Source organism: Castor canadensis, chromosome 7 (assembly GCF_047511655.1).
Source record: "Castor canadensis chromosome 7, mCasCan1.hap1v2, whole genome shotgun sequence".
Classification (NCBI taxonomy): Eukaryota; Metazoa; Chordata; class Mammalia; order Rodentia; family Castoridae; genus Castor; species Castor canadensis.
This window is the reverse complement of record NC_133392.1, coordinates 23290311-23315237: the sequence shown is the minus strand read 5'-3', so window position 1 is coordinate 23315237 and position 24927 is coordinate 23290311. Positions and strand designations below refer to the sequence as shown.

Sequence of the window (24927 nt, the reverse complement as noted above, 5' to 3'; positions counted from 1 at the left end):
ATAGGTCATGAGAATTCTGTATTTTAAGATATAACAACAAATAATAGTCACCTAAATTTATTGTTTGCTTATGAAGGGTCAGGCACTGTATGAAAGACTTTTACAAACTGAGCACATGAATCTTTCCATGTACTCTAAAGGGTAAAGTCAATATTAGCTTCATTTTGCAGATTAATAAACCAAGGTTCAGATGCAGCCAATCACTTGCATAAGGTCATTCATCTAGTGAACCTTGGATCTGTACTTCAAGTCAGTCTGATTAGCTCCAGACTTAACCCTATGGTTGTATTATTTTTGCAAACTTCTCTCTCATTATCATGAGAGAAATACCATATTGGGATGTCGTGCTTACAGAAACCTATTATTTAATTGTTTTTCAATATATTTCCTCAATAGTCATTTAATACACATTTCTCAGTATATATTATGTATCATGCACCCTTTCATTTTATTTTGAGAGAGGATCTTCCTGTGTAGCCCTGGTTGGCCTTAAACTCCATGTGTAGCCTGGGCTGGCTTTGAATTTGCAATCTTTCTGTCTTCAGCCTCCCAAATGCTGAGATTATAGCATGTACCACCACTCCTGGCTTTCATGAACTCTTTTTAAGCACCGAGATGTAAGACCTGGAATATCTAAGCAACTATACCTTAATTCAACAAATGGTTTTTGAAGATGAGAATGTAGTAGGTGCTAGGAATTGGGATTTCCTATATGATTAAAGGAAGAACCTTAGATATTGCCCTTGTTTTTCGTGATTTCTCTCTAGATAGTTCTCTCCTGTACCAATCTTTCAAATGTCTCACATGGAGGTACATGTACCCTGTGCTGGAGTTTTCACTCATTTCTGCCTCTGATGCTGATGGTGAGATGATAACTACAATCCTCTTAATACTAAATCACAAATTTTACACAGCTACATTCAAAGAGAATAATGAAGATGAAACAACCATGACAAGAAAGACAATATTTTCATGACCATATTTTCTTTGGCTGTTGGATGGGATATTTTGATCTTATAAAGGAAAGGTCCCAGCCAGGAAATACACACACAGAGAAGAAGCCCAGGCTGGTTCTGCAATGGGGAACCCACTTGATAAGAAAATGTCTAAATCTTCTTTCTTTCCCCTTTACCTGATCAAACAGACTTTCCTCTTGAAAAGATAGTAGCCTATTCTAAATCATGTGATAAATATGTATTGGGTTAAAGAGTATTTTTATTCCCAGCTTCCTAACCTGGCTTAGAAGAGGCAGCTTTTTGCCAAGAAATCATGGTATAAGCTATATCATCAGAACTACTGAGTTTTCTTTTAGAGAGAGGGCACACATAACATGTAGAAGATACTGTATGTGCAGCAGAACATATTCTTTCCTGATGCACATCATGGTTCTTATGTATACACACATTCTGTACTTTCTGAACTTGTCAGCCAGGTGGTTTCATTCCCAACATAGTCTTTTCCTCTCAGCTGGGGTGAACTGTCATTGTCCATTAAGCCAAACTGATCCTCAACATCATTAATTAATATTCCCATCCCAAAGGAAGGAAGATATTGTCCCAAGCTGTCAAACTCCTTTTCATCACACACACTACACAAATACACTAGGAACCATGTTTCTCATACACAAACAACACGTCTTGTCTTCTCTGACCACCATCAAGTATGCTGTCTTCTGTTATTCAAGTCACATTATGCCACCAGAATATTTGTGTTGTTCAGGAATAACAGAATTTTAACTTGCTTCCAGCCTTTTCTTACATATATACATCTACCAGTCAAAATTAGGAGCCAGGAATAATTACTACTTGAATTTAGCTATAACTCAGGACTTGATCAGAAGGTGGTGTATACTTGAGAGACATCACTTACTAATTCTCTTTACATTGACTTTTCCCCCAGTTTTGTTCTTCCACTGCTAAGCAAAGTCTAACACTACTTGTCCTGCCCTGCAGTGTACTTCAATATTGACACTATTACTCATTCACAATCAAATACAAGCCCAGATATTGATCTTTCAGAGATGACATGGTACTTTCTAGTTGAGATTTTGCATATGCTTAGATTTAGGTGCTAAGTCTGCTTTGCAATCTTGCGAAAGTGGCAGTTGTCTTCTCTCAACCTCTATTTACTTAATGAAAGAAACATAATTATAGTGCTATATCCTAAAGTTAATATATGAATTAAATGAAAGGACTATGAAAAGTTCTTTACTCAGTGCTTTACACATAATGGCACCCAAAATAACATACTCCATTTTTAATATGTTTCCTCTGTAGCCAACTTTCCTGACTCACATTTCATGATCATCTTGAATAAGGTATCTGTTCAATGACCAATTCACATAAGAGAAAATTCTGGTATTTCAACAACTAAACAAGGAGACTTTCCCCCAACAGTTTATCCTCAACATTTTCTTGCCTTCTTCCATATACATATATAGTTCTAGAGCAGACAGCACAGAAATTGTAGCAAGATTTGATGTGTTTATGAACAAAACAGTTGGTTTTAATAAGAATTGTGCTTCCTTCTGCATTTTCTACAAAGACACATCAACTGTGTGTATGTTTGATACACAGACCCATCCATACACTTACATTTTTTACAGTTCACCTCTGCTAAAATTGCCTAAAGAGCTTACAAATACAGAAATAGCAGGTAATTGGTAGAATTGCAGAAACTTACAAACAACAAATGGCATCCTCCCCAGTCAGCCCCACATGTGAGCTGACATGCACCACATGTATTTCATTCCTGTCCCCTTCACCTCAGATGTTGCTCATAACTGTTTCTGATTAATTCATTTATGGATTTTCTTACTTTTCATTTACCTCTAAGCTCTCATCATTCATTGCAATTCTACTGGGAAATTCATGCTGGATGCCTTTCAGCTTCCTGCTAGCCAAAACAATCAGATTTAAGGGAACATTTGTGCCAGGCTTCGTGTCCGCCAATATTCTTTCTATCTAGGTAATCAGCAGATACGGCACTGCCGTTCTGATCACATCAATTTCAATTCAAGTTGCTGTGAACTGTCAGGCTAATAAAACAAAGGCACTTCTCTCCCAACCTCAGCATCCAGAACACCTTTCCATAATGCAGTCATGCCACTGCTCAAAGTGATGATAACAGGAGATAGCAGTTGCCTACAGAGTCAACTGCAAGAAAGCACAAAGGGGAAACGCAGAATTAACAAAGAAATAATTGTCAGGTCTGGGTGGTCACCCTGCTCCCTCTTCTCATTCCATTCCTGATACTGATGTTTGAATTCATAAAACCATTTGTGAAAATAGTTGCAAATAACCAGGCATTGCAAAGTCATTCCTGTCCAGAACTTTCATTTTTCCCACCATCAAGGGTCAACTAAAATGGTCTCCATTTCTTTCAGAAAATAAAATTTATCCAGAAAATCTGTTCTGAATTGACTTGAAAAGAAGGATGAGAATAATCAAGAAAGGAGAAAAGGGAACTAGAAAAACTTTGAGAGACTGAGGACAGAACTAGGCCCAGGAAAGAAAATTGAGTGATTAAATTGGAACAGCTGCTATGACTTAGCACTAGCTGGACACTTGGACAAAGTACTTCCATTTTAAGTGCTGGATTAAGTCAAGCCTTGATCTAGCTTTTCAATACAACATACTGCAAGTTTAAATATTTATAGGGCATTTACAAAGGAGGAAAGAAATGTGCCAATTTACCCTTTATTATAATAAGACAGCTAGTTGGTGTTAAAGAATGTCATATGGCTATGCCAATTGCAATATGGAATGAAGTGGAAATTCTAAATAACCGAAATGTATAGGCAATTTAAATCATGTGGGTCTTAAGTCTATAAAACAGTAGAATATTGTATTTTGTTTAGACACATCAGAAGATGATATTAATTATGCTGCCTATAATATGTTGAACAATACTGCATTTCAGGCATTGTGTTCAGTACTGTACAAGTATTAACTCAGTTCATCTTCAGAGAGATCCAACAGGTGTCACATTCATCTTTATATTTTAAACAAGGAAGCTATAGCTCAGAAAGTATAAATTTGTCTTAAGAATCTTTACAAACAGCACAGTGAGGATTTAAATCTAGGTAACCCAAATCCAAAATCAATACTCTAAATCAAATTTTACCCAAAATGAATTTTAATCTAAATCATCAGAATATGTAAATGTTTTCCAGAATATAGTTGAGGGTGAGATGTTTGATCTGCTATCTGAACCACATGAGGGACAGAAATGGAGGAAAAAAAATGTCTTGGGAAATTATGAGAAAATTTGCTCTGCATGTTCCTAAATACAAACATACAGTTTACTGTATGCAGCTCAGTGTTAGAGTGCTTGACTGGCATGCACGAGGCCCTCAGTTCAATCCTCAGCAGCAAAAAGGACAAAAAAAAAAATACACTCTATGTCCTATGTAAGTTTGTCATATTACAAATACATGGACTCTGAATTGGACCTGTAGTTTATTAACATACCTTTTCCCACCGAGAAAAGTTTATATACTAGAACATTCTTATGAACCCCTGAAGGATAAGAAGATAGAAAACACTAAGAAGAATTACAATGATAGGTCTGAATTTCTTAAGTGAAATCGGTTTCTTTCATACTGGATATAACTCCCTTGCTTCTTGTTACACAAACAACCACTTGACTCCCTGAACTTATCCTCAACCAAATGATAGTGTCATTATGACTATACATATTTGAATCCATTTTAGATTTTATTCACATGGAATATAGGTACATGATTGCACTTCTAGAATTCTGAATATGTTTTTAAGTGGCTCATTATAACCCATTATAAATCCTTCATAGTGCATGATAAGACTGACAAATGGCTAACATCTGGAAACAGTAGCTTTCTTTCCACCTAATCGTGCCTTAAAGGGCAATTAAAGCTTTGGTGTTTGTCATGAAAGCTGACTGATCCAACATATACTTTTTTATTTTGAATCTGGGATATTTTGAGAAACCAAAACCCATAGTTCCCTTAGGAAGTCTGGTAAGCTGCTTTTGTTGTTGTTGCTTGTTAATTTATTTTTCCAGGTTCAGTTAAAAGAAAAAAAAAGGACCTCTTATTCTTATCTCACTCCCTGGCCCAGGTATAGGAAGGCCATTAACTAAGGGAGGTTATTGAGTTACAGAAGTCTTCGAGGCCAACAGACAGAGAACTCTCTTCTGTATATATGAAAAATAAATTTCTTAAGTAGTCATCATATTTTCTTTGTCAATTGTGGGTTAGTTGGCAAAATGGTGAGAAAATAAGATAGATGTTTAGTAGCTCAGTTATTATTTAATTGTTGTATTAGATAATTTGAATAATATTTTCTTACACATGTATGATTTTAGAGAACTAATCATCTTGATATATTTGCGAAGTTCAGACATGGCACTTGCTCAGCAAGCTTATGTGGGCAAATATGAGAACAATCTTCATAGACAGAAAGAAAACAGACAAACCTGCATCTCTCACTGTGGTCCATGGGCCAGGAGCATGGGTCTTACCTCTGACGGCATGCAAGGATGTCTCAATCCCCTTCACTCTTCTTCAAGAGAAATAAGGAAGTGCTGCCCATTGCTCCATTATACAGCACCCTATCTGCTCTTGAGAATGATTTTCAAATATCATACGAAGATCACTCTTGTGCAAACCCTTTAATTGACTGCCTCCCCAGGTACTTTCTAAGTCCTCTGAGGCTTCATATTCCTTGGACTTGGTCAAAAAATTATCCCTCCCAGAGAGTTCTGTGAATTGCAAATCAGGTACTAAAATGTTCTGGAAATCCCTCCAACTACCAAGTGGATTGAGTCTGCAACAGAAAGCAGCATTAAAGCGATCAGATGGCTCGTATTTCGCCAGTCAGTCCAGGGACTGCTGTGGCTTAGGACCACAATATGTGCCTGGTGACATACCTCATAGAGGTCAATCATGATGTTGCCCTCAGGGCCCCTGCTGCTCTGGACATTCTCCAAGGCCAGGGTGAAGTAAACACCACGCGCGTCCGAGATGTAGAGGTTGTATGTGTCGTTCTGGTTCCATTCTTGCACTGCTGCGAACACTTGGTTCTCATCTGTACTGATGACATGCATGTCCTGTATAAGACACAAGGAAGTGAAGAGAGAAGAGCGGTTTTACATGTTCACATGGAATGCATCTGAAAAGGGTGGAATAAACTGGAGCATTATGATGGAAGACAGAGAGCTTCCTATCGCACATAGGATAAATAATAATTAATTGCTTAAGTGTTCACCTATTTTATTTGTCATTTGTAGAGTTTGTCAGCAAGGTCATGAGAAAACAGGATAGAGAGGTGCTTGGCAGTCCAGTTACAATTTAATTGTCTTATTAATAATTTGAAGAATGCTTTCTTAAAAATGTAGAAAACTAATCATTCTGATAAATTTGCCAAGTTCAAACATGGTACTTGCTCAGCAAGCTTATATGGGGCAAATAAGAGAATGAGCCTCAGAGACAGAAAGAAAACCTGCATCTATCATGGACCAGCAGCATGGGTCTTATCTGCAAACTTGCCAGGTCCCATTGATTGAATTAAGCTATGAATCTTACTAGGATCTCTAGATGAAAATAGCATGCACATTAAAGTTTCAGAAGCAGTGCCCAAGAGTTCAACAACTCCCAGTGAGACCCCAGACAAAAAATGTTCACCCACAAACCCCAAAGCACTAATGTTCATGTTAGTGAGTAATTAAGGACTTAGTCGTTACTCTCAGCTGTTTTATAAGAAACCTTAAGTAAAAGAGAAAGCATAGTTATAATATTTCTAGTGGTCCTGGAAGAAGGAAACAAAGTGAAGGCAACAGGGAAGCAGGAGGCATTCTTCCTGAGGTGGGAATCCTAACTCATGTCTTTCCCATTCAGAACTCTGGAGGAGTGGAGTCTAACATAGACCAAAATTGACTGTCTCCAAGCAATGCTTGCTGACTCTGTTAGGGAATGTCTGTTGATATATTTTCTGCTGCCTTTTATCCTTTAGTCAAAACAGTATACAAAGTATAACTTCCAAAAACCATAAATCAAAACAAAGCAGAACAGAAAAACACTGCCAAAACTGAGTTGCATATAATCATAAATGCAGAAGAACAATGTTGACATACGCTTGGCCTTTGTGTAGTTTACCATACAAATCTTCATTACTGGATTATTCTCTATCCTTGAGAAGCTTCAGGAGATCTGGTAGTCTTTCCTGGTAACAATTCCAGTGTTAGAAAATTACTCCTAACATCTAAATTTTTCAATGTAACTTGAGTTCAAATCTTGGCTTTGTTATTCAGTCATGAAAATGAAACTCTATTCTTAGAATTTCTACTTTCAAACTAGAGGTAACAATAGCATGCTCCCCATAGAGTGGTGAAGATAAAAATCAGTAAGTGTTAAACACTTGTAGCAGAGCTCCATGCATGTTAGCTTTCACCAGTTAAGGGAGCCCTTATATCACCTTCCTTAGTTAAGCCAGGTTGACTTGGCTTTTCTGTTTTGTAAAAGTTAGAGTCCTCAACAAAAGGTAGTTCACTCAAATGATTTATTTCCAATGGAAAGAATTAGCTGTGGAAACTAGCTCTATTCTTCCATTGCTCCCATTTATTACCAAATCTTTATTTACAATGGAGTTTAGAACTATCAAATAACTACTCCAAATGAGTGTTTCCTTCTTTCAGCCCACTGCAATACAATCTTGAATTCAAGTTAAACTATTTCAACAGCAAAATGCCTCATCATAGGTAATTCCCACCACTGTGCCTGAGAATACGTATTTGGTTAAATACTCCTAGGCAGGGGCTAGATAGCATATCATTTATACTACCTTGCACAAACTTTAGATTTAGATTTTGAATTACAAACACAGACCCATCAAGTGTTTTGATTTAGGGCACTTAGAAACTAGTCACATAATGATAATATATTATGTTATCTCAAGATAAAGGGGTGAGATACAATCTCTTTTTCTTCACATAATTTAATTATATTAAACAGAATTTTTTTTAAAAAAGATACTGAACTTAAATATTTATTTTAATTGAAAAAGATGACATATTTAAATACCACCTTTCTTTTTCCTTCTTGTCCAAATCCTCTTTCTCTATCAGGAAAATGTGTTCTTTCTGTTTACTAAATTACAGAATTTTAGAGCAAGATGAGATTAGATAGCTCTTCTGTTGGAGTCTTTTTAAAAATCTGTTCTATAGGATACCAGTATAGTTGGGTTTTTACAGATTAAAATGGTGAGGGGGGGGTGGGCACTCGTTTGCTAAAATATTTTTTCTGTTATTTGAGAGAGGGTCTACTATGTAGTCCAGGCTGGTCTCAAACTTGTGATCCTCCTTGTCTCAGCATCCAGAGCACTGGGATCACAGGTGTGTGCCTGTGATAAATTGTTTAATTCATGCTGAATTAAAGTGCTTTCTTGCCAATAAGACATTCAAGAATCTTCAACATACCAGTGAGCTATTGTTTATCTTCAGGGAAGGAACATGTAATGGAGTTTATTTCTTTTTAAAACTTACTTGATCACAGGACCAAATTTTTATAGAACAACACTAGGATATTTTATTCTGAGTAACAGATTTGAGAAAATATTATTTTAAATAAGCTCTTTATTTTTAAAAATGCATATGAAAGGAAAAATTGATAAACCAGTTATCCAGAGTTTCAAAACAAGTTATTGACAGATCCAGGTCCACATCCGGGTCTCCTGTTGTGAATCAAAATGCCTTCACACCACTGGCATCCAGTGCACATCAATCTTCCACCATGGAGACAACTAGATCCATACTAATAATAATATTACCTTGCTTTCATGTCCTCCAAAATGCTCCAAGCACTTCCATATGTATTGCCTCATTTATCTCACTTGAGTAGCTCAGAATGAGCTCCAAGTAAGTTAAGGGAAGGAATACTGTTACTACATCTTTCTGTCTATAGGGCTGCATTAGAGGCAATGGCAGCATTAAAATTTACCCATCTCCTTCCTGATTTTCTTTACCATTATATTATTTTTAAAAATATGGCTCAGGGTGACTCTGGTCTTTCAAAAGCTGATAAAATGGCAGTAGATGATTAAAGAACATGTGAGCATGAAGATGCTGGTTTGTCTTGATTTCCTTTGCTCAGCTGAAGCTCTGTTTTTTTCCTGTTGTAGCAGCCCTGGCTCTGACAGAAGGCCATGGAATGTGTGCACCTTTTCTGCAAATCACTCCATCCAAGCTGGGGATTCTCTTTGAAGGTGTAATGGGATTGTAATGAAGCATCTCATTGCTTTATAAAATAAACACCCACATGGACCAAATAATCCATTCATTTGCTGTCCTACTTCCCATTTTTGTGGTAACAAGATAAACTAATCACTGTATTCACTCTAACCTCAGAGCTCAAATGAGCCTGATTCATGAAACATGCTCTTTGGGGAGCAGAAGGAAGGGGATAGACAGTCTATTCAGGTTCAAAGTAGAACTTTTACTTCCAGAGTGGCTAGATGGCTAGGTGGACAGCTGTCAGCAGAGATCTTTGTGATGGCTGTGGATAAGCAATGCAAAGTACCTGTCTCCCAGATCTCTAGAACAGGTTCACGAAAACTTCTTTGATTTTATTTTTTTCTTTCTTTTATTTTATCATTTTTATATTTACTTACATGTGTATACATTGTTTGAGCCACTCTCCCCTTCCTCCCCATCCCTTCCAGCCAGAAACCTATTCTGCCCTCTTGTTCTCTGATTTTGTTGAAGAGAAAACATAGGAGATAATAAGAAAGACACTGTGTTTTTGCTAGTTTGAGATAAGGATAGCTATACAGAGGGATTCCTAGCATTGCTTCCATGCACTTGTGTATTACAACCCATATTGGTTCATCTCTGCCAGAACTCTTCACTGTCTCCTGGTCCCTTTCCCATAGTGACCTCTGCCAGTTTAAGATTACTTTCTTAGTTCCTCTACAGTGAGCACATCAACCACATTCAAGATTTAGGTTTCCTTCCCTTGCCCTATTCCTCTTGTGCGCATTCTTCCCTTAGTGTGTGACCCATGTCCAATAATATTACTGCAGTTGTTTTGGTTCTATAATCTGCATATGGGAAGAACATGTGATTTTTGGCCTTCTGAGCATGGCTAACTTCCCTTAAGATGATGTTCTCCAGTTCCATCCATTTACATGTGAATGACAAAACTTCATTCTTCTTTGTTACTAAAATTCCATTGTGTATAAATACCACATTTTCATTGGTAGTGCACCATCTTGGCTGTTTCCATAGCTTGGCTATTGTGAATAGTGCTGCAATAAATATGAGTGTGCAGGTGTCTTTGTAGTAACCTGAGGCACATTCCTTTGAGTATATCCTTAGGAGTGGTATTGCTGGGTCATATGGCAGATCTATGTTTAGATTTTTAAAGAAACCTCCATAGTGGTTGTACTAGCTTACATTCCCACCAGCAGTGTATGATGGTTCCTTTTTCCCTGCATCCTTGCCAACATTTAGTGTTTTAAACTACCATTTCCGGAGCTCCTTAGGTTAACGGGACTTCCCTCCCAGTTCCTCATAGTACATCAGTTTTAAGGGTTGGATGGTGATGCTAAGTTTTAACAATAGATATTACTATATAAAAAAGACAGCTTGAGTATCAGAAGATTTTACGTTCTAGCTTCAATTCTGTGGCGAACAGCATTGGTCTGGTGGAGACTTATTCCACTGAAAGAGTACATTGAATGAGCAGGTGATGAAGACTTAAATCTGCTGTTTCCTGATTTGTTCTCAATTCCACATGCCTCTTTTTAAGATTAAATGTAACTTTATCTCATTGGCAGTACTGGGGTTTGAACTCAGGGCCTTGCATTTGCTAGGTAGGCATTCTATCACTTAAGGCACACCTCTAGCCTTCCACAAGTCTCTTGAATCAGAGCATCTCATGGCATTGAGTATAACTCTTGTTTTTAAAGGTGCGTATCTGGAAAGTCAGCTACTTCATTTTCTGGTCAAAGAAATCACATTTCACTACTAACAGTGGGAGGGCAACCCTCTTATTTACTGAAGTAATACTTTCATCTTCCTTAGGAAACTTCCCAGTAGATTATGAAGAGTAATTTTAATAACACTCAGTTTGCCTCTTACATATTAACTTTATCCAATTCTCATCTAAGGTTCAACTTTAGTATTATAAGTTCTATCTTATTGGGACCAAAAAAAAAAATCTTAAGGCAAATCAACAGTAAGAACCTTTTAAATGTATATATTCTCACAGGCATATGGTTCTGGGCAGTACCATTGTCAGTAGTCTTTTAGAAGGTGAAAATATATAACTAACATGGATATAGTTCTTTGGAGTTAATAGGGCAGTTCAATGTGTGCTATTACATCTAATGGGCTGAGGTTCACAGCCCACTGTCAATGTTAGGGTAAGGGGTAGAGTGGTGGCCAAGTAAGAAAATTCTGCTTGGAGAAGCAGAGCAGTCTATTATGATTGGGTCATGTGGGAGAGGAGACCTGCTGTACTTTTGTGCTATGTCTATCACCTAGTTTCCTGGGTATCTAGATAGGTGGTGTTGGTCCAAGATAGCATACTACAAAGCCAAGAATAAAAATACAAGAGAAAGAGACATGAACACTTAATTTGTTTTTAAAGTTCATTATGTAGTTGTTCAAAGTAAAAACTTCAAAGTTGACCTATAATTCTATTTAAACCTGTAGAATCCCTTCTATCACCTCCCCCCACAATCACCTGTTGTGTTCAAAGAGTAAGCCACAATGCATTCACAAATTCCGGTCACTTAAAATGCCCTATGATGGCACCAAAAATCCCATGCAAACAGGCAGATTTGAGCGCACACATCAGTCTGGTATCCACTAGGTGGCACTCCATATCAACACAGTTTTCCAGTATTTCTGGAAAGATAGCCCAGGGATGTCAAGAATTGAGAGTCTTAACTTTTGTTTGCCTCTATTTTAGGAAAGGGAATGTCTGGAAAGTCTAAAAAATTAGTTGTCCCTTTGAGAAAGAAAGTCAAGGTTGGAGCCATGTGGTTGTAACACCTCTCAATAAACAATAACAATATAATGGGTCACATCTGTAGCACTGTTAAACAACTCAGTCCCCCAATTTTTTTGTCTTGCTAAAAAGCCAATATATACTCTTTGAAAATGTTAATATTAAAAGCAAAAGCAAATCAATTAGTAATTTATTCAGGTGCTTCCATAGTAAGAATTCTAAAGAGAGAGAAAGAAAAAAAGAGGCAGTATGTGTGAGAGACAGGACTGAGAGAAAGGAAGCAATGAGGCTGGCAAAAAAGAAAGGAAAGAAGTGGGAACTTGAGAAGTAGCGATGAGGGATGAAAAGAGAGGACTATGGGAGACTGACAGGATGCTTGGGAATGGGTAGACCTAGAACTATGATGACCAGAGGAGAGTAGAGACTTGAAAAAAGCAATTCAGACTATACCTTGGGCAAAGCATATTTTGGAAGCTTCATTTGGGCAAAGGCATTCCTTCGGTATGACACATAGTAATGAGGTCTTCCTCCTGATGTTAGCTGGATCATAAGAAGAAGATTGTGAGAAGAATTGCTAAAATGATTTCAGGTTACAGAATGGCTGCTTGAATGGAAGAGTATCACTGCCACACAACAGCACAGATGCCTGTCATAGACAACTGGGAAGCAGAGGCAGTTAGTTCAAAAACAACTTACACACTGTAGAGACATTGGTTAGAGGTCCAAACTGAACTTACTAGACAAAAATGCAGTTAATTTGTTTTTAGAGGCTAGAGAACATTCTCAGTTATTTTTCCCCAATCATATAAGTCTCCGGTACACTGGTGCATTGTCCATAGGCAGCCCAACTCTCCAGTTCTAAATCTATAGCCATACAAACAGATGCCCATGCTGGATCAAAAGGAAACTGTTCTAGTCCAACAGTGGAAGGAGACTCTCTTGTCTCTGGGCACTGAGTTCCAGTTTGATGGTGTCATACTGATAGTTGTAGATATGTCCCACTGACGGTACTGGCATGTCACACAGAAAGCCAGTCCAAGATTGTGGTCCAAATTCATATCAGGTTTCTATCTTTTAAGAGAAAATTGTGAAAACCAACCCAGTTTTGTCCAGGGCATATAGGTGAATGAATCCTGGAGGGTGTGAAGGAAAGGGAGAAGGGGTACAGCTTCTACCTAGGCAGGAGTACCATGCTGGGTATAGTGTAGTGTGTTCTCCTGCCAGTCCCACCTTGCTAACCACTCTTAACCTATATAAACCTGGACTCCGAATGTCAGTGGAATTTTCATACTCATAATGTCAACAAACACATGGAACCAGACACTTCGGAATGTGACTAGAAAGTGACTATTTTCACCAGTATGTAGCACATCACCCCTTAGTCCTAGTGTGGGTTACCTGATCACATTCATAGTGATATGTGAAATGCTGAAGGCAGAATCCATGTGTGTGGATTGTAAACCTTTGCTAGAGACTTGAAAAGATTCCTGGGAACAGCATTGATAGAGAAATGAATTAGAACCAGTACGTGATGTATGTCAACTGAAATCATCAGGGTATTCTTTACTTATTTCCTTAAAGAAAAAGGAAATAGTGTGCTTGTATAATCATTTGTGAAACACTTAAAAATTAGGTAGGCTGAATTGGGCACTTATTTTCTTTTAAAATTACTTTCTAAAGGCTTAAGATTATTCTAAATATAGACGTGTCTTGAATGTGTCTCAGTTGTAGTACAGTCATACATATGTCTATGTATCTATATAAACGCACACATAGATCAGCTATTTAGGAATGTAATTTTGTCATTTGTAACATGGAAAGCAATAACAAAATTTTTAAATACATTGTCCAAATAACACTGAAATTTTTCTTAAGTGCTGAAAAGAAGCAATGCATACTTATCCTTGCCTTTTCATGATTACTCATGAAATCAAACTATTTCCCACTCTGTTGGGAGGTGAAAAGTCTGGTTGAATACATCTCAAACAAGTCTCTTTCTCCTAATCACAGTCAGTGCCTGACAATAAAAGCTGATTACTCTTATTCTGACCTCTGCCTTTCCCCATCTCCAGTCACCACAGCTTCCCCTGCTCACCCTTTCCTTCACTTTTAAGGTGGACCTGTTGATAAGGTCCTGCAGATACTGCTGATCAATTAGTATTCTGTAAGTATGGAAGCCACCACACTTAGTAATGGTCCATTTCTCTCCCTCTCCTTCCCTCTCTCCCTTCCTTCTTCCCTTCCTTCCTGTCTTCCTTGAATTTTTACTCTTAAGGCCACAGGAGCAGGCAGAAAGGGCTGCAGCAGGGACAGAAACAGGAAAAGAAAGGTCTCTGAGACAATGAGTAGAAGTGGCTCTTTCATACCTGAACAAACACATAATCATCCTGGACAATCAAAGAATCTGGGTCAATGTAGCCTGAGAAAGGCTTATTTCTGTTGGCTTCTGTACAGTTCTGCATTCGGCAAGTTAGGTACTGTGAATCTGGAAAAAAGAAGGAGGGAGGGGATGGAGTGGGTTACAGAAAGAAACAGAAACCATTCTGAATTTCCCTTGCTAGATCCAAGGCTTTACACAAACCTCACAATCTTTAAGTACATCACTGTTGTGGATATTATAGTTAAAATTATTGTCATTACTTCACTCCCTGGCTATCAACACTACCTTCTCCTGATGCACTCATCAATTCTTGCATCCTCAATTCTAAATTCTTGTTCTTTAAATTTTTTTCTCCCAAATGAATATATATTCAAAATTAAAGTGATTTCATGTTACATTTTTTCCCTTTAGTAGAATTCACCTCTACATTTTGACCTTTAATTCACAGATAGGGAATCACATGCAATTATTAAAAATCTCAGGCTGCTATTATAAATAATAACATTTTTATTAAGATAAAAATGAATTAGAAGTGAAACAGAATTGGGAGATTCCTGAGTCAAAACAAAAAGGAAAAACAACTTTGTTCTGATTTTACAGATGAGTGAACAGAGACCTTGGATCTCATCTGAGACTCTGTACCAGCCAATAAACAGAGTTATCAGTAATAATAACTCTTACATCAATTCAGTCTCTATTGCTAGAAGTATGGAAGGCTATTCTTGTTCTTCAATAAGAACTATTCTGCCCTCTGCTTAATTAGATTGGGTAAGTCTTTACATAAAATGACTTTGTTCTCATTGCACTTAGAATAAATTCAAAACCTCCACTACTCACCACTCCAATCTCCCTCTTCTTCCCACGTTCATCTCTTTTACTCTTCCTATAATTCTTCTAATCTGGCCTGCCTAAGGGTCGGTAAATTGGCCAAATATTCTACCATGTCATATACTTTTCATTGCTATTCCTTCTGCCTAAAATGCTTCTTCCCAGTCTGTTACCAGAAAAGATCTAGATTTCAGGTCATTGTCATTTCTGGGGATGTTCTATAATTGCTGTCTATCACATTCCTCCAAGTTAATTCCCACTGTGGAATTTAGGACAATAAAACAATACTTGTTAATTATTTATTTCTATAACCTTCCCCAATTAGAATGTAATGAATGTAGTCTCCATGAAGACAGATTCTTGTTTTATTTTTATTGCATTCTTCTCTCTCTCTCTCTCTCTCTCTCTCCTTTCTCTTTCTCTCCTGTATCCTTAGGTTCTAATTATGATCCTGGAACATAGCAAGATAGCAAATAATAAATGGTTATTTTTGGAACATGCATCTTTATTTATTTGAATATATATTTTTGAATAAAAAATTATTTTACTTGTTTGTGATGGTTAATGACTAAGTAACCATTTTAAGACATCAAAAACATTATGAAGGCATGTCTTCAAAATGAAAAAAATCAGAAGATGATTATTTACATAAAGTGAGGGTTAGCAATAGTATGCAGAGATGGATGTAAGGAAGATTTCTGTTAAGGAAATTAGCAAGGCAGAGCTTTGAAGGACCATCTGCAAATAAGGAACTTGGGTATCCTGTGCTCTTCAAGAAGGGTCATTAGGGGGCGGCATGCACATTTATGCCAACTCTCCAATGACTGCTGTAGTTAGTACACTCAGGAGAAAGATGAGCTCTACTTACAATCTTCCTTGACCCTTCAGTCTTCAGTGGACATCAAATAGTTATCTAGTACTTTACCCTATTTAGTCTTGGTGAAAACACCTCCAAAGTTGAACTAAGCAAAGGTCCTCTACTCATCTTTTCCCATCTCCTTTTTTAGAAATTCTTGTAGTTCCAATAGAGCACACCTCAAGATCTTTCACATTAAAAACAATTTCTGGGACTCATCTCTTCCAAGAATTGTCTTCTCTGTAGCACACAAAACCTTTACCTCAAAATTTCACACTTCACTAGACCATTTTGCAGCTTTTAAGTTACTTCACCTTTTTCAAAGGTAGTTTGGGGCCATAAAACAATAAAGATTTGTGACTCTGAGACCTGGGCTTGAGTTATAGCATAGTCATTTACTAGCTGCATAGTTTAGAAGAAATCACTTCATATTTCTTGAATTTAGCTTCCTTCATCTGTTAATCAGAGACAACAATATCAACTATCTGGTAGATTACCTACTAGATATAATTCTGTAAGAATTAATTGAAAATACATACATATAGTGTTTTCATACCCAGACTTATTCAAATGCTAGTTGTCATTATTGAGAATAATGTTCTTGCTTTCTCTTTCGTTATCTTTTACAATGATGAGATCACGTTAGGGCATATAGTTGACCATTAAGAAGACTGCTTAAACTGAACTTTGGTCTCCAGTCATGTTTCTGCATCAGGTACTGTAAATGGCCTACTTTTAACATCCTTTCTTCTCTGTCTATTTTCTCAGGAAACCAATATTGAATCTATTAGCTTATTCTTTTTCCAGGTGACTTAGAAGTTCACAAATGTAAAGAATTACATATGGGTCTAAGTCCACTCAGGGGCTTCCTGGTCCCCAACACTGGTTGGTTTAGAAGAGGGTATTTAAACCCAGCATGGGCAAATGAGAAGTGAGGATTTGTAGTAGAAGACTCTCCCCCTATCAATGCACAGCACTGTGTCTCATATGATGCTTGAAACTACTCTAGACTTCTTGTTATCTGAAGCAGTCCATCTTGTAGCCAAGATTGCATAATGAGTGTGAAAAATAGATGGAAAGGAACTGTTTCCCAATAACATCAATGAACTATCGATTGTTCTGAGTCTAGAGCTGCCATATCTCTGTGAGTCTTGTTATATAAGATAATGAAAAGAAAAAAATTATGACTACAGAAAGTCAGCTTCTTGATTAGGAGTTCTTAGCTTCTAACAATTACAACTTTCATTATAATTTCTGAAGTTTACACCTAATGAGGACTTCTTGATGAACTGCATAATTTTTATTTTATTGTAACAATATCTGATAATTTCTTTCTTAAGATCTCAATCTCCTGTTCATAAATTCCTGAACAAAAATAAGATAGAAAATATAAACATACATTTATATTTATAACTCTTCTATACAGAAATTATAAACCTGAGAGATTTGGGGAGGAAATAAAGGAACATGGAATGTCACATTTGTTGAGCATCTATGCATCAGACATTCCAAAGAATTCTCATACTTACTTATTACAATTTGTCTTCATAACACTATAGACTATGGTCTATAAACCAAGAATGGAGCTCAAAGAGATTGTGATTTGTAGAAATGACAGTATGGGGTTTTGAATTGGCTGGCCTAACTCCAACTTTGGTTTATTTCTGTTATACCATATTGCATGAAAAAGCTCAGTGAGTTTGAGTCAATATTTGTTCAATATATTTCAGTTTCTATATAATTATTAATGGATATGCCTAGATACAAAATGAAAACACCCATAAATTAAGACGTTATGAGATAATTGTCAATATGGATCAATATACTTGAAATTATATCCTTCAATCTCAGGTTAATTTCTGAGAATTCTATCTAAGGAAATAATAATCTATGCAAGGTTTTATCCATTTGGATGTTCATCAGTGTTTAATAATAATAATAATAAATTGGAGAAAACAAAATGGCCGGCAACAGAGGAATAACTAAAATGTAGAACATGTACTGATTACTATTAAAATCCTGCTTCTAAAAGGAATGTTTAAAGTTTATATTACAAAAGAAGGTTAGTAAATGGTAATATTGCACTAATGTCAATTTCTTAGTCTTGAAATGTATACCTTGATTATGAAAATGTTAGCACTAGAGGAAACTGGGTAGAGAGTACATGTGACTTAAACTATCTTGGTAACTTTTTGGTTTACCTAAAATTATTCCCAAATAGAAGCTTTTTAGAAGTAGGTTACCAAAATATTGCATTATGGGCTCACTGTTTTGAAAGTTGTATATATAGACATCAATATATATGAGCCTGCATAGGAAAAAATGAATAAAACATATATGGAATGCCAACACTTAGTGGGAAGGCAGTAATGTGAGAGAGTTGGTCCAACACCTCTCAGTGGGTGAATGGGAGTCATTGTGAGCTTTGAGGTCAACTGTGTCTAACTCTTCTGCATGTTCTGTATTCCTCCATTTTCTATGTTGTATACTGTGATTAAGCTGTAAAATGAACATGTCTTTAGGCTGAGAATTCTGAATATACAGTTAGGTGACATAATAAAAGCCCTTGGAAGCAGTCTTCAAACCAATTCTTGCTCAGAATGACTCAAAGTGAAATTTAGAAGCTGAAGGGTAAATGATCAATTTTGAGCTGCCTGCCTGGTAAAGTGTTCTTGGTTTGTTCCCTTTCTCCTCCTAATGGAAATAGAAAGAGATTGGCTGCAGTTCATAATGAGGGACCAATCACTCTTATTCCTCTAGGGACTCGCTGTAATAGCATTAAATATGATGAACTCTTTCAATATTCAATTCTGGTAAGTGTATGATGCGATTCCATAGGAACTGTCTTGTAATTTGCCATTAATTAATGTCAATTAATGTATGCAACTGCTAGACATTAGAATTAATCTCATTACTTTTCTTACACAGATGTTTTCCTTGCCACAGGTAATTAGGACAGTGTGCTGCTCTTTTCAAGCATTCTCCCTCTGCAACGGCTGCTGCTTGGAATAGTACAATCTCCATCCATCCCAAGCCTGTGCTGATTCAATGAGAGAAGCTGCCTTCAAAAAGCCAGGGTTTGAGTCTAGGAACAGGGGTTTAAATAAAGATCCAACAGCTGCTGACTTGGTGAACCTGAGCAAATCACTCAGCCGCTCTAAAATTCGATCCATAACATGAGAATAAATGGTACCCATCTTGCCAGTGTTGTGACAAAAGAAGACTTTGTTCCTACAAAGTATTTAGGGTAGTGTCTAGTTAAACTGTGCTCAGATTATGGTAACTGTAATTGTTATTTTAAGTCCTGTCTCTTTAATAACCAGTATTATTCAATGTGTCTCAAGGAAACCACCTATAAATTACTATAGACATTGTGACAAGTATTTTTCTGTACATTCAATTTTTTTATTCCAATGATGTTTTTTCTTCCATATGGAACAAGAGTTTGATAGTACCCAAAGCAATAGTGAGCAAAAGTAGCAAAGATGGGGGTGTCACTACCTGATTTCCAAATCTATTTCAAAGTTACTATAATCAAAACAGCATGGCATTGGGATAAAAAAAAAAGTCACACTGACCAATGAAACTGAATAGAGAGCCCAGAAACAAACCCACAACTTATGGGCAACTGATTTCTAACAAAAGCACCAAGAATAAGAATACCATATTGAGAGAAAATGAAGGGAAAATAAGTATTCACAAGCAGAAGAATGAAATTAGACATTTATCCCACATCATGTACAAAAATCAAACCAAATGGGTTAAAGATTTGAATGTAAGCACTGAAACTGTAAAACTACAAGGAGAAATGCTCCACAACATTGTCTGGGCAAAGACTGCCTGGATCTGACCCCCAAAGCACAGGCTATTAAAGCAAAAGTAAGCATGAGAGTGAATCAAACTAAAAAAGCTTCAGTACAGCAAACAATACAATAAAGAGACAAACCAACAATTAAGAGAAAATATTTGCAAACCATGAATTTGGTAAGGGGCTAATAACCAAAATGTATAAGGAACTCATCTCAATAACAGCAAAACAAATAACCCACTTAAATATTGAGCAAAGGACCTAAAAGACACTTCAGAAGGAAACAGATGAATGGCCAACAGATATGTGACAAAATGCTCTTCACCATGAACCATCAAATAAGTGCAAATTAAAATACCTCACTCCCATTAGAATGACTATTATCAAAAAGGCAAGAGAAAACTGTCATCAAGGGTCTAGATAAAAGGGTTATGCACTGTTAACGGAAATGTAAATTAGCACAGCCATTATGGAAAACAGTATGGAAGTCCTTCAGAAAAATAAAACTAGAACTATCATGTAATTCAGCAATCCCACTCTGGATCCATATCCAAAGGAATAAAAATTGGAATATCAGAGAGATAATCTGCACTCCTATCTTCCTTACTATATTATTCACAACAGCCAAAATATGCAATTAGTCTAAATATCTGTAACAGATGAATGGCTAAAGAAAATGTGGCATATGTACACAATAGAATATGACTCAGCCTTTAAAAGGAATTTGTAACAAAATGGATGGACTTGGAAGACATGATACAAGGAGAAATAAGCTAGGTCTGGAAAGACACATACTGCACGATCTTATATGTGGAATCTAAAAAGTTGAACTCATAGAAGTAGAGAGTAAAATAATGGTCGCCAGAGGCAATGGACAGAGAATGGAGAGGGACAGGGAAGATAACAATGAAAAGATATAATGTTTTAGTTAGACAGGAGGAAGAAGATTTAGTGATCTACTGGACAGAATGGTGACTACAATAAATATAATCCTTTGAAAATTACTAAGAGGATATATTCAAATGTTTTCGCAACAAAAACAAAAAGTACGTGAGATAATATATTCATTTATTACTCTTAATTAATCATTATATATTACAAGTATGTATCAAAATATCACAATGTACCATATAAATACATGCAACTATTATTCGCCAACAAAAAATTTTTAAAGGTATAATTTTATACACCATAAAAACTAATCTCCTTGCACAGTTAATAATCAGCAGAAGTTGTGCATAGGTGGTGTGAAACAGTGGTCAGCAGGCGGACCCTGAAAATAAGTAAGGTTTGGAAGAAACTGTGAGTCACCTTGGCACTCAGCACACAGGGTCAGACAGCCTAGAGTCTCCTTGTTTTGTGGGTGTTCCCTCCTTCTGATGGAGCAATCTCTTAGGTCTTAGCTCCATTTTCAACATGCTGTATGACTGTGATAATGTCATTTACTAAGTTAAACTTCAGACTTTTTCTCTATGATGGGAGTTATTAGTATTCTAGAACCAAAAGAGATGTCAAAAATCAAACTGTTACTTTCAGATCCAACAGACCTTTACCCAGTGAAACCTGGCTTCTTCCCAGTCCCACTGAAACAAAATAAAGCTCTGATATTCCTAACAAGTTTATGTCTTGAGGAGTTCTGCTATTTCTAAATGGTGCACTTATTCTTGTCAAACTCTCTGTACTCATTCAGAGTTCTGCTGGCATGAACTGCCTGTTCTTCTCCTGTTACTCAGTCCAAATACTTCCTGGCCCTTCGGTGGAGCTTTTCCTGATGTTCAGGCAGACTTCTCTCTTTGCAGAACAACTCCAGTGATGGCAGCAGCAGCATTAACCTCCAAAATTACCACAGCAACCTCTCCTCTGGGTCAGGAACTGGGCAAAGTGGATCGCATGTTTTGGATTTTTTTCTCTTTTAAACTTTCAAAAAAGTCCAGAAAGAGGTACATTTTATAGTTGAAGAAACACAGATATAGGGGTGACAGTTGTGCAAATTCTTATGCTAATTAATGACATGGCAAAAATATATATCATAAACTTTAGGACTCTTATCCACTCATCCTGTTTTTTAAGAATATTTATTTAGCACAACTAGTTTAATATGTCTTAATATTGTAGAAGTGTAACCATAAACAAAACTATAAGCAAGTATAGCACTTTAAAAATATTTTTTCACCCCCCTCATTAATTTTCAACTTTAAAACAGAAGAGTTTCTAGTACCCGTATGAATTTTTCTTTTGTTCTTTCTGTTGCTTTATTACTTCTCTTGAAATCTTTTTTAAATGTTCCCACCTACCCACTCTAAATTTGGCTCCTGAATGTCCATTTCAAAGTCAAGACATTCCTGTGAAAATGAAAAATTTTCAAATGCTCTCCTCTGGCATGAAGAGCTTGGGACTTGACCTTGTTTTCTTCTCTAAAATCTATTGGTTTGGGACTCATGTAACTTTCTGGATGTTGTCTTTTATTATTAGTCTTTGGACATTTGGGAGGCCTTGATGAATATAAGGAGGTTTTTGGATATCACAACACTTTTCCCAAGAGTGATAGTAGCAATTGTATATATAAGAGAGAACCAAAAACATAAACACACATATGGAAATATAGAAGAGTCAGTGATCAATTACAATACAGTGTGTTAAGGGTATCCTCTGAGATGTATGAGTCCAATGAGAGACATCTAACCTTCATACCTCTGCACTGATGTTCTACTCTGTTCCAGAAAGTTCTATAGAGATGTCACAATCATTTTACTTTGTACTGCATAGAATTGTGAACTCACATCCCTTATAGACTAGAGTAATCTTGAGATAGAGACTATATGCTTTTCATTCTATTCCCCTTCAAGGCCTCTCTATTCTCTCTTCATTCTTCTTATATATTTATAGACACAATTCTCATACAAATGCATTATGCATTTGATTATAATCTGTTTTCACCAACTAGAAGGTAACCCTTATAAGTGCAGGGCCTTTGCAGCATTCTCTCCATCCCTCATTCATGCCTAAGAGAGCATTTGGTATAGTATCGATGCCCAACAATTTTTGTCAAATGAATAAATAACAGAGCTAGAGAGAACCAGACCTGGCTTTAAGTCTTAGCTCTGAGACAATGGAAAACAATCATCATAAGCCTTACTTTCCACATCATTAAAATGCAGAAAATAACAATAGTACCTAACACAAAGGCCTGTTGTACTTACAACAGCTAAAAATTATCTAGGGTAGCAGAATCAAGAAAATAATAGAAATACAATGCATAATACTAGCATTATGCTGTGTGAGAACGTACAGGACAAAAAGAGATGCGTGTCCAAGTGTTAACGTCTTCATGATCTTACTTTTTATTTTTAAGAGTCAAAAATATTGTTGCTGTACTCTGAGAGCCTGAGAACTAACTAAAATCCAGACCTTTGTCCTAGAGTAAAGGCCAGAGAGTGACAAGCTTTTCTGGCCCACCTCTGTTTCCTCATCCTCGGGATGGGAGGTAAGGGCACAGATCTCCTCACAGAGAGGCGGCACACTGGAGGCAGAATGACTAATGCAGAATGGCTACAAAGAAGCCACCTTAAAAGTTATCTAGTTGAGCTTATTAAGGTGCCATCATTATCACACTTTTCAAGGCTGTGTGGAGAGGCCTGTGTTATCTTATTTCATACTTTTCTGGTTTGTTTTTAAGTTTGTTACTAAATCAGAGAGGCCACGTTGAAATCACTAGTAGTTGAAATCGAGAGACTTCAGCAATGTGAAAAATTGGGTCAAATCGACAGCACTAGAAAGGCAGATCTCAATGTCTCAGTACTGTCTAAACCTTGATGCTCAATTTGGGAATGGAAGAGAGGTGAGAATGTGTTCATTCAGCATGTTGGGAAGTGGTGAGAATTTATCACAATCGTAGGCTGACCACAAGTAGAAACCCACAATGTCTTCTAAGGCCCTGTCCTGAAGCTGTTAAGTTCACTGAAAGACAAGGTAAATGGAGATGAAGAAATGTGGGATCCAATAATGCCAACTGCCTTCTAGTGGTGGGATTTTAGCTGGAGCGAAGGTAGCCATATGGATAGTTTTAGCTTCTGTCTAAAAATGCCAAAAGCATTAATCTTCTCTAAAATATGAAAGAGATTGGAGAGCTTTTTAAGTTCATTGAAGAAGAAATCAAAATAACCAAGTAGAACAAATAAAAATCCTTGTGTTCACTCCTAATTAAAAACATGTGAAAACAGTAATGAAGTTTTATTGCTTATCAGATAGATAATGCTTAAAAACTTTCATAATGTCCTAGATTGCTGAGGGCTTGAAACCAATACAGAATTCTCATATTACAGGACTACACATCAGTGTAACTATTTCAGAGGCAATGAAACAACAATATCTAGGAAAATTCAAAATGTGTATACTCTCTGACCAAGGATCTCCCTTCAACAGTATCTCTTTCATAGTGCTTGCTGTTTACACAAGCACGAATGCTTATTAACTAAATGAATATGTATACGTATGTGTGAATACCAACATTGTTTGAAATATGCAAATTCTATATATTTTAATAAGTGATTGTTAAATTATAGGTAACTATATAGTGGATTTTTGTATAATGCCTAGTCCTGAAATCAGTAATTTGAATGTGTTGATGTGGACAGATTTTTAAGTTGTTATTGTATTTACCAACACTAAATTTGGCACAATAGTTTTACAACATGAACATTTGTGTGAGTATATAGGTGTGTATATGCACATATTAATTTATACCCATTTATCTATCTGTCTATCTATCTATCCGTCTATCTATCTATCATCTATCTATCTAATGAAATACATAGTCCCTGCTTATCACAGAACTTATGGGCTGGTGAAGAGAAAAAGTTGTGGTCCAATAATTACATAAGTATAATGTAAAATTTTAAGCTGACATGAAAACAAAAGGGAAAAAAATCATTTGATAAAAGCAAGCAAAATGAGAAGCTGGGTTAGATTGAGAGTTTAGGAAAAGTTGCCCTACAAAATGGGTGCTGAAATGGTAGCTACAACATCCAAGATGACTAATCACATTCAGTTGGTCAGAGAAAGGGAAG

The 24927-nt window shown here is 36.6% G+C and overlaps 1 protein-coding gene across 5 annotated transcripts in view; it reads right to left on the bottom strand.

Annotated features, from left to right (window-relative positions):
- Positions 1-24927, bottom strand: part of Sorcs1 (sortilin related VPS10 domain containing receptor 1) — a 484666-nt gene that overhangs the window by 112764 nt on the left and 346975 nt on the right. For all 5 annotated transcript variants that reach the window (XM_074078345.1, XM_074078344.1, XM_074078347.1 and 2 more), the window contains exons 7-9: positions 14356-14474; positions 12440-12529; positions 5911-6090 (exon numbers count right to left, since the gene is read on the bottom strand). In XM_074078345.1, coding sequence (XP_073934446.1) covers positions 5911-6090; positions 12440-12529; positions 14356-14474 — 389 coding nt within the window. The remainder of the gene's footprint in view (positions 1-5910; positions 6091-12439; positions 12530-14355; positions 14475-24927) is intronic.